At 50.0% G+C, this 10,465-nt stretch overlaps 1 protein-coding gene across 1 annotated transcript; it reads left to right on the top strand.

Moving 5' to 3' along the window:
* Positions 1 to 300: 300 nt before the first annotated feature.
* On the top strand, positions 301 to 6,459 carry Ccdc105 (coiled-coil domain containing 105). The gene is made up of 7 exons (XM_005406100.1): positions 301 to 969; positions 2,319 to 2,423; positions 4,090 to 4,288; positions 4,892 to 5,058; positions 5,181 to 5,276; positions 5,364 to 5,477; positions 6,069 to 6,459. The coding sequence occupies exons 1-7, from the start codon at positions 400 to 402 to the stop codon at positions 6,309 to 6,311; spliced, it is 1,494 nt and encodes a 497-aa protein (XP_005406157.1). The 5' UTR covers positions 301 to 399; the 3' UTR covers positions 6,312 to 6,459.
* The last annotated feature ends 4,006 nt before the right edge of the window (positions 6,460 to 10,465 follow it).

Below are 10,465 nucleotides of genomic sequence, written 5' to 3'. Positions count from 1 at the left end.
ATTTACTAGTACCTACAGTTTTTACTGGATTCCTTAGTATTTTCTATATGCAAGATCATGTCGTCTGCAAATAGGATTTGCTTTCCTTCTTTCCAAAAAAATTTTTAAAAAAATTAAAAAATAAACGCAACAGCCTGAGGGGAGTAGGTAATCAGCTTTCTCAAGGAGCAGGAATCCAAAGAAAGCTCAGCAGGACTCGGAAGCAAAGCCCGCCTCCCTCCCCGCGCCTTGCCTGTCCCCTCCCCCACCCCGAACTCATCCGCTTTGTGGTCTCCGTAGCCATGGTGATGGGCACGCTCGTTCGCTCCCTCCACAGGCCAGGCCCGAGTCGTGTGTGTTTGGAGGGGCACCGGTCCCGCTGCCTGGGACCCGGGCCAGGCCCAGCACTAAGCAGAGACTATGCCTGTGTTGCTGCCCCCGGCTGAACGCAGCCAGGACACCCGCGTGGGGGCCCCGGCATGGCGCGAAGCGGCGCACGCCGTGTCGCGCAAGGCCCACCTGGTGACCGACCGCTGCGGGCAGGAGGCGGTGACCATGTGGCAGCCGGCGGACAGCGTGCGCGACCCGCACGTGGCGCGCCACCTCTGCCGCGCCGCCTACATCGAGCCTTGGCGCTTCCGCGTGGAGATGCTCAAAGGGGGCACCACCATGGAGAAGCCGCCGCCCGGAGAGGGCGTCACGCTGTGGAAGAGCAAGATGAAGCCCCCAGCCTGGAACGCGCGCCTGCCGCTGCCTCTGCTCCGCGACGCGCGCGCCTTGCAGACGGCCGAGGTGGTGCAGGCGCATGCGCGGGGAGCGCGCCTCACCGCCGCGCGCCTCGGCAGAGCGCAACAGCAGATCAACGCGCAGCTGCAGCTGCTGCAGCGCCAGCGCGAGGCGACGGACCGCAGGCTCAGCGAGGTGCGCAAGGGCCTGCTCGTCAACGCGCAGAGCGTCAAGCTGCGGGGCTACCGGCCGGAGCCCGAGCAGGTGGGGGCTTTCCCATCCCCACACCTAGTGGCAAAAACTGAAGGCCTCCAGGGGGCTGGGAGTGTAGCGCCCTCAGTGGTAGCACACTCGCTTAGCATGCACAGGGCCGTGGATTTGATCCCCAGCACTGCTAAAAAAAAAAATCAATATACTAATATATAATCGACCGGGTGTGGTGGTGCACGCCTGCAGGTGGATGGCCACAAGTGTGAGGCCGTCCGGGGCTACCTCGTGAGTTCCAGGCTAGCCAGAACAGCATAGCGAGATTCTGTCTGAAAAAACTGAAAGCTTTGGCTAAGATGTTTAGCCTGAGAAAAACTTTCCCCATAGAACGAACACCTCCCACACCCCAAATCCAGTCAGCAGAGGTACAAGATGAGGACACCTCCCCAGATGAGATATCCATGCCCCCAAGTCCCAGAGTGAGACCACACCCCCAAAGAAATAAAATTTACGATTCCTTTCCCCCAAGAGAAGGAAACTATTCCAATTCCCCAGCCAAAGAGAGAGAGTGGGACCCCTGAGTCAAAGAATCTTCCCATAGAAAATGTATTTGTACACAATGGAATACTACTTAGCCATAAACAAGGATATATTTGAGTCATTTGTAGAAAAAATGGATGCATCTTGAGACCATAATGTTAAGTGAAATCAGAAGTTTAATTATCATGTTTCTGTTATATGAAAAACCCAAAGTATAAATAATTTAAAGAGCAAAATAAATAGAGGTAATAGGAAACAGGGAGATATATCTGCAGCAAATGGGAAGGAGACCAAGACATGTGGGGGGGGGGGAGGACAGGAAAAGCCACTGAGAAGTGTTACATACATGTTCCAGCTCCTCACAATAAATGTGATCATTATATACTGCAAACTAATACAATTTTTTTTAAAGTTAAAAGAAAAAATAAAAAGAAAATCTTTTCAAAGAGTAAAATCCATAGCCCCTGCCAAGCCCCAGTATAAAATCACCCACTCAGCTCCCAGGAGCGGAGGATGAGAGCTTTCCCTAGTCTGAGACTCTCAGTGTCCATGTAGGTTGGGAGGGGGATAAGGCCCATTTCAAGAAATGAGAACAAACCTCCCCCAAGTTCAGCCACCTCTCTTCCAGCCCACTGGGCTCCTATCTATAAACAAGAGAAGTCCCCAGCCCCAGACTCCAGAAAGTAAGATTCCCCTGAGAGCCCCTACAAGTAGCAAATCAGTCAATGAGATCCCCAAAGTATAAGATTTCCCCCAACTTCATCCTCCAAGTCCAGTTTATGAAGTTGGCAAGCCCTTTTCCACCAGAGAAAGAGAATTCTCCCTTCAGGCCTCTCCTTGAGAGCAATTCTCTCCTTGTTTTCTAGGTCCCTGACAAAGCTGATAGTGTGCTTACATGGGAGAAAGAGGAATTGAGATCCATGAAGAGGAAGATGGAGAAAGATATGGAGAAATCTGAGACCCTGCTCAAGGTAAGGACTACCTTGGGCCAAGTCAGGGGGCCTGGAGAGGGATTGCTAGACGCCTAGTGCACAAACTGCTCTGACCTTGAGGTGTGTAACAGCGAGTCTGTCAACCCAAACTGACCTGATATTCAGCACATTTCCATTTTGCAAAGTAGAGAAACTGAGGTACTGAGAGATGTCATCCTTGGGCCTCAGGATAAAAATTCGCACCACTTTGTGTAATCATTGAACTCCTTAAACACCCCTGTGAAATAGAAGCTTTAATCCTTCCTTTAGAGTTGGGAACACAGGCTCAAAGATCGATGACCTCACCTGGGGCCTGGGGCCTGGAGCCTGGAGCCAGCCAGTGGCAGGGCTGTGGTATCAGTGTAAGTGTCTGTAGAGTTTAGCTTTTTACACTCTACATGAGCTCCGTCTTCTCTCACTGCATCCTTGGAAACCAGTTAGGATTAGCTGGTAACCTAATTGCGTGTGCTTTCAACTCATCCATGAGACAAATATTAATCCAGTGCCCTGCTGTCTCAGGCGCTGTGCCTGGCGTTGGTGACAAAGTAGAGGACAGATCAGAATTGACCTTGCCCTGGCCGAGGTCACATTCAGGACGTATTCAAAGAGGGGACAGGCAGACATCTGGGGAGATGGGGTGTAAAGATGAATGCCATCCGTGGTGCTAAACTGCAGTTGGGCACATTCCCTAACCACCATCACATTCCTTGAAGTCTGGAGATTCCTGAAAAATCCTTCCAGCCAGTGTGAAATGGACAAGGAGGAAGATCATGAGGGTGGGCAAAGGGTGAAAGGGTCCAAAGAGAGATGGGAAAATAGGAAGATGGGGAAAGACCAATGCAGAGAGAAACAGAAACCCACTGCTAGCCAAGACCTGGAACAAGTAAGTGGAAAAGCACAGACTTCAAATGTTCTCTGCTCAAAAAAAGGTGTGTAAGGTAATAGAAATATTCATTGGCTTATGTAATCATTCTACAATGTATACATATATCAAAAACAGTACACTGTGCCCAAGTATATATACTATCATTTCCCAATTACAATGAAAACTTAAATGAAAAATAAATAAAAAGGACCTTGAAAGGTGTTGTGATGTGGGTCAAGAAGGAAAAGATTCTTATGAAGTATAAATTTGTCATTTTTAAAAGAGATTTCATAGCTGGGCATGGAGGTGCACACCTGTCATCCCAACATTTAGGAGGCCGAGGCAGGAAGATCACCCACAGTTCATGGCTAACTTCAGCTACTAGTGAGTTCAAGGCAGCCTGGACTACCTAACAAGACTCTGTCTCAAAAAAATTAATAATAATAATGAAGAGGAGGAGAAGGAGGACAAAAAAGAGTGATATCATGAGAGAAAACTATTTCCCTGGGAATTTGGGCAAATGAATTAAATAATAATATGTTTTCATAAATATCAGTCCCTTTACACGTACCAGCAATGAGAATGGGAGGAAAGGCTGGAGGTGTAGCTCAGTGGCCGAGCACCTGCTTAGCATGTGTAAGACGCTGGTTCAACCCTCCAGCAAAAGGAAAGAATCTGAGCAGATCCCTCTATAGGCAGAAATGTTTTGCAACCTTTAAGCCTCATACCCACACCCTGCAGAGAAATCATTTGACCCCACCTGCCTCAACCTCGGAGCACAGTCTCACCTTCTGCCCCCAGAGTCTGGCCTCCTGCAGAGACATGCTGGGCTTCTACTGTAAAGAAAGGCTGCAGGCAGTGGAACTCATGAACCAGCCACTGGACAAGGTTCTGGAGCAGGCTGGCCGCCACTCCTGGGTGGACATCTCTCGCATGCCCACCCCGCGAACTCAGGGACAAAAGACGCCTCCTCCTGACCCGGTGGGCACCTACACTCCAGGTAGGCCCCACGGGAAGGAGTCCGTGATAGTACGTGTCACCAACTGACACCCCTTTGCCTACTTAGCTGCCTCTTCACTTGGGGAATAGCAAGCTAATCTCTAGCTCTCTTACTGAATGCCCCCTGGACAACCCCAATCTCACACACAGGTTTTGGGGGTTTGATTTATTTGGGGGAGGTGTTTTGTTTTGATACTAGGGATTGAACCTCAAGCTTTTGCACTAAACTACATCTTCAGTGTGCATGTGCACATGCAGATACACACACATATACACACACACACGCTTCTTTAAAGTTTTGAGACAACGAAATTTCTCTGGTTGAGATCAAACTTGCCATCCTCCTGCCTCAGCCTCCCAGAGTTCTGGAATGACAGGCACGCACCACCACACCTGGCTTTATTCACAACTTCTGCTTCTTTTAAGAAAACCAGTCCAAGACGCAACTCCCCCTTAGTTAGCTTTGACTTGTGCCAGTCCCTCTGTGAAGTCCCCTCACCCGTGACCCGCAACTGCCAGAGAATGCTGGGGGAGGGAGACCCGGAGCCAGGGCCTGGGAAACCAGGGTTTGGTGAGCCCCGCGCGCAGTCCCACGTGTTTCCAGAGTGCTCCTTCGCGCTGCACGAAGCCAAGCGGTTGTTGATGGAGTGCAAGGAAACCTTGGCAGAAATGGCCAAAACTGAGTCGGATGTCAGAGAGCAACAGCAGCAGATAGGCGACCGCGTGTGCGCCACGCTGGCACAGAAGATACAGGAGACCTTCGAGCTGAAGGTGTGCGCGGTGGCAGTGGTGGCAGCGGAGGTGGCAGAGGCTCGCGAGGGGATGGGAGGAACCTGGGCCAGAGGTGGGGGACCCAGAGCCAGCACGAGCCTCCTGCGCCCCCACACACCTAGGAAAAATTAAACATGACGTTAGGACTGATGAGGGGAACTATTCACCGGTGCACGAAATTCAAACAAGAGATGTACATCACCCGCGGCCTCATCAAGGTAAGGGCAGGGCGAGCACACTGTGCGTGGGGGGCAGGGGTGCTAGGGTACCCTGGGGCTCACCGGCGGCACACCGCACTCCGCCAGGGTCCTCTATTGGAATGTCACCTGGAGACTCGAGAAAAACTCAACAGACCCCTGGTTCGCGTGTACCAGAGACACGTAGGCACCCAACTCCCTGAGGCTGCGCGTCTGGCACAGGTGCGTCCCCTCCTCGTTCCCCCCTTTGGCCCTTCCCCACCCCATCTAGGTGCGGCCCCATCCTGACAAAGCTGCTTCCTTCAGCACGTCTGATCGGGTAAGACCACCTCACCCAGCTGAGCCTGCAAGGAGACCCATCAGTACCTACCATCTCTTCAACCACACACACACACACACACACACACACACACACACACACACACGCAACACACCCCCTCATGCCAGGGCCCCTCCCTCAGTGTGGCCCTGAGGGGGCTCCTCCAAGCATACCTGACCCAGATGGTCCCCCATCCGAGGTCCATCCCACCCCTCACACTCCAGGCGCATCCTCTCTCTCAACCCACCCCGTTGCCTGGGTTCTTTGTCTGGCACATCTGGCCCCGGCGTCTTTCCCTTCCCCCTCCAAGCCCCTTATGAGGTGCACTGCTCCTGGGCTTGCCCAGGGAGCACACCGGCCTCCAGTGTGACTCCTCATCCGAGGCCCACCCACTTCTGTCGTGCTCCTTCCACCCGCACCCCTGGCCCAGGTGTAGCACCCCGCCTTCCGCTCGGGACTGATTGGTCCCCCAGCATGATCCCACCCCCACTCAGGGCACTGACCAGCTGCAGCGCCACATCCTGCACGTGGAAAAGAACCTGAAGGAGCTGCTCGTTGTGCACGATAAACTCTCCTGGAGCCACAACTGCAAGAAGATCGGGCATGAGGTGGACCACAGCATCGTGCGCCTGCGCCGTCGCCAGCAGCACCCGCACATGTGCTACCAGGAGGCGCAGCGCCTGGTAGAAGACTGCGACCTGCGCACCCAGCCACCAGCGCGCAGCAAGGCCAAGTGACGCTTGTGCATCCCCAATCCCTGGCCTACTTGTTCTCATGGGCTGGGCCCGGGGGACAGGAGGCTGCCTGCTCCGTGGCCCTCCCTCCTCTCAGGACTCGCTTTTCCCTCCACTTAAACTGTAAATTAAAATCCTAATTATCACTTATTAGGCACCTACTGTATGTCAATCACTTACCTTACAACACAGTGTGTCCTCGAAGTAAGCAGAATGAATTTGGGCATTGGATTGTGGGCATTCAAATCTAGGCCCTCCAGTTTGTACCTGCATGGCCTTGAGCAAGTAAGTCCCTGTCCTTCTCTGACCTCAGAGAACTTGTAAAATGAGCAGCGCCATCCACTTCACGCCTGTGGTGGGATAGATGAGTTCATAAGGCCAGTAGTATGGTTGCTGCATATTCTATATCCCCAGTGAATTTAAGCTGTTGTTATTAGCACCTCCCTTGAAAGGTTGAAGAAACAGAGGTGCAGAGAGCTTAAGTGGCTTGCCTAACGTCACACAGTAAGTAGCAAAGCTGACACATTTATCTTTGGTATTGAGGCTGTGCCCTAAGGAGGACTTCCCTGAGCGCCGCTCTGACCTAACCCCATGGAGTACAAGGTGCTGACCTTGCATCAGTGAGCAAGGCTGACGTGGTCCCTACCTCCAGGACATCACGAGTTGACTCAGTAGTGTCAACATCTTCAGGGTGAGGCTCTGGAGTGGCTACCCAAGGGAAGCCTGCCCTGATTGCATTCACCTACGCACGGGTAGCTCAGTTCTTCCTATGTGGTTCCAAGACCTCAGGGACACCACTTCAAGTTGAGCTGTGGTTACTGTCTGATCTCCCCAAGACGATCCCAAAGGATAGTATAGAGAAGAGGATATTCTCTACAGCCACAAAACATTTGGCCCACACAAACCCACAGGCTCTGTATCCATGAATTCAAACTGAAATTTTTGGATGTATCCATGAGGTTCAAACCTCAAACTGAAATTTTTGGGAAAAAATGCATCCAGCCTAAACATGTACAGATTTTTTTCTTGTCCGTATTCCCTAAACAACACAGTATAATTTTTTTTCAGTACTGAGGGTCAAAGCCAGGGGCACTCCACTGCTGAGCTACATCCCAAACCCCCTTCCTTTCTGAGATAACGTCTCTCTAGGTTGCATTGGTAGGACTCCAACATATGATCTTCGTGCCTCAGCCTCCCTTAGTTCTGGGGTTATAGAGGTGAGCCACTGCTCTCAACTCAAGATAACAATGATTAACATTATATTAGCTATGTGTGTTATCTAGAGATGATTTTAAATCCCTCCAAGTTATACACAAGGTTTTATACACATACCACACCATTTTGCATATGGTCTTTAAGCATCTTGGGGTTTTGGTGTCCACAGGGTTCCTGAATTAATGCCTACAGACACCCCAGGATGACTGCATCTCCTAAGCAACTCCTCTATGCCAGAGGCTGTGTTAGGTGCTGGGTACACATCAGGAACTAACAAGACACATCCCCCTCTTGTGGAACTGAGAGTGTGTGGGTGAAGAATGACCTTAGCAATCTTGATGTTTGGGGCAAAGCCAGCCAGTCACACAGACACAAGCACCAACATTTCACAGAGAAGGAAATGAAACTCAGAAAAGTAAAGTCAACTTGCCCTGGGTTAAAATCCCAGCAAGGGGTAAAATAGAAATGCAGCCTGAATCAGATTCCATGCCCCCTCTTGCTCCACACTATAAGTAGGGACCAAGATTATCATAGGTCTCCATGACAACCACGTGGAGATGAGGTCAGTTATGCCCGTTCAGTATGGCATGCACGTCAGAAAACCTCCTGCCCAGCATGACCAAGCTGGGGCTCAAAGCAGCTGTACGTGTCTCAGAACTGCCGGGTATCACAGTCAACTCCCTTATCTCAAGAGGGATCCCCAAAGCCTGTAGGGTACAAGGGCTCCCTGGGACTCACACTTTCACACAAGCATCCTTCCTCCCAGCACTGATCAGATCAGCAACAGGAAGTAGACAGCGTACTCCCTTTGAATGAATAAAGACATGAGAGTCTATCCTCATTAATCACATATTCCATATTCATGAATTCGTCTATTCACTAAAGACGTTTCCCACCCCGAAAATCAATGACGGTTTTGGGGCCATTTGCAGACAAGCACAGAGCAGTGAGAAACTCTAGCCACCTGATGTTCAGTTCTCCCCAGCCGGGATTGAATGAGGTGTTGTCTTGCTTCTTTCAGCCCTATTATGACAAACAAGCTGTAGTGTTGTCCATTGTCGACAAAAAGGTTAAAACCCTTACCAGCCGAGCTCCAGTTAAGAACAGAGTTTGTTGCTGGACAGCAACAAAAATATTGATGTAGTTCCACTCATTCCTTCCAAGGAGTCCCAATCTATCTTCTCTAAAAGGCACATACAGACCTCCTTAGCACCCCCTTAATCTAAAAGTAAGCCACAGGAAAACGGTCTTGTCAAAATGGCAGCTGTAAACCTACAATGTTAAACATAGGTTTAATGGATGCTCCTGGAAGTCTACAGGCTGCTAGACGATCCAGGAAAAGACATTTCTTTAGATAATCACACTTGCTGCTCTTTCGCCATCCCCCAATTCATAAAAACACTGACTCTGCAGTGTCTTCCTGGAACCTCACCCACGGTCTCTGTCGGCAGTATCCCCTGACCTAATTAAACTCACCTCTTCCGTGTTCCTGTCTGTTGGTAAATTCTTTTTGCCACCTACATGACCAACCTTCCATATGCTGTCTCACCCAACACAAGCGTCCTTGTCTCAGTCTACTTAGCACCATGTGTTTTTTGTATTTTTATGGTTTTTGTTGCTGATTCTCAGGTTTAAAATGTCCCCAGACGTAGTGCTGAAATGTAATCAATTGTCCCTAAGGGGAGAAATTATTCATGTTAGATAAGCTTCATTCAGGCATGATTTCCAGGGCTGCTGCCCAGGAGCTCAATGTGAATGAATCAACCATGTGTACGTTAAGGTGTCTTTAAACAGAAACATAAAACAAGACTGTGTTGATCCGCTGACAAAAATGTGGGAACCACAGACTCACAGGAACCTAAACCTGTATTTCTCCGGGGAACCATGATTCTGTACTCGTTGATTCAGTATTTCAGCCAACTTTATAGAACATAGCTACAGTGCGTAAGAGGAACTGACTCTGTGGGTAAAGATGTCCGTAGCGTGGTAGGGAAACCTCAAGGGACAGAACAGTATCAAGGTGCTGATAATGGTGCAGGGGTTTTACCACAGGTAGATCTGAAGGGGAAAAGGAGAGAAACTGTTAGGAAACGGAAGCAGCCGACTGCAAAGGTGCAGTGTAGACACTGGGGAATAAATATCCCTATTCCCTCTTCCTTCTTTGGCCTGGGCTTTTTTATTGATAGAACCAATCTGTAACTTCTGAGTCTTGTTTTTATTTAGGTACTCAGGATTAAATTGAGAGCCTTCACTTCATCCTCCAAACCCATTTTTTTTTTTTTTAATTTTGAGACAGGCTCTCACTAAGTTGCTAAATTTCCCAGAATGGTCTCAAACTTGCAGTCTTCCCACCTCAGCCTCCCGGAGTGCTGGGATTATAGGTGTGCACCACCGCACCCACTTTGAGTCCCTCTCCGAACACTTCCGCCTGTGTGAATTCCCAGAACCTCGCACAGAAATGTTAACACTCCTTTCCTGGTCATGCTTTGCTCTGTGGGTTGCAGCCTACCACCGTCCTCCCAGCTGACTCAGCCCATGCAATGTTCCCGAATAACATTTGCATAATTCCCCCTCGTTGCCTCAGAGCCAAGGTTTCAGCTGCTTCTCCTCTGTGAGATGCAGCCACTCACCAGCCTCCGGTGACACCACAGGGTGGGTGTCATCCTCCACACACCAGAGATAATGAAATAGGCTGAGGACAGTGGGAAGATTTGTGTATGCCACCCAGCACGTACAGGGCTTAGTCTGAACTTCAAAGACCATAGTGGCAAAGGCACAGGAGTCAAAAACAAAAATTGACAAACAGGATGAAATTAAATTAAAAGGTTTCTGCACAGCAAAGGAAACCGTCAACTGAGTGAAGAGACAGCCTACAGAACAAGAGAAAATATATGCCAGCTATTCATCTGACAGAAGGTTAGTGTCCAGAGAACAAGAGGAGC

Source organism: Chinchilla lanigera, unplaced genomic scaffold, assembly GCF_000276665.1.
Source record: "Chinchilla lanigera isolate Chin_1 unplaced genomic scaffold, ChiLan1.0 scaffold00094, whole genome shotgun sequence".
Lineage (NCBI taxonomy): Eukaryota > Metazoa > Chordata > Mammalia > Rodentia > Chinchillidae > Chinchilla > Chinchilla lanigera.
The sequence above is the reverse complement of the archived record's forward strand: the minus strand, read 5'-3'. Positions and strand labels throughout refer to the sequence as shown.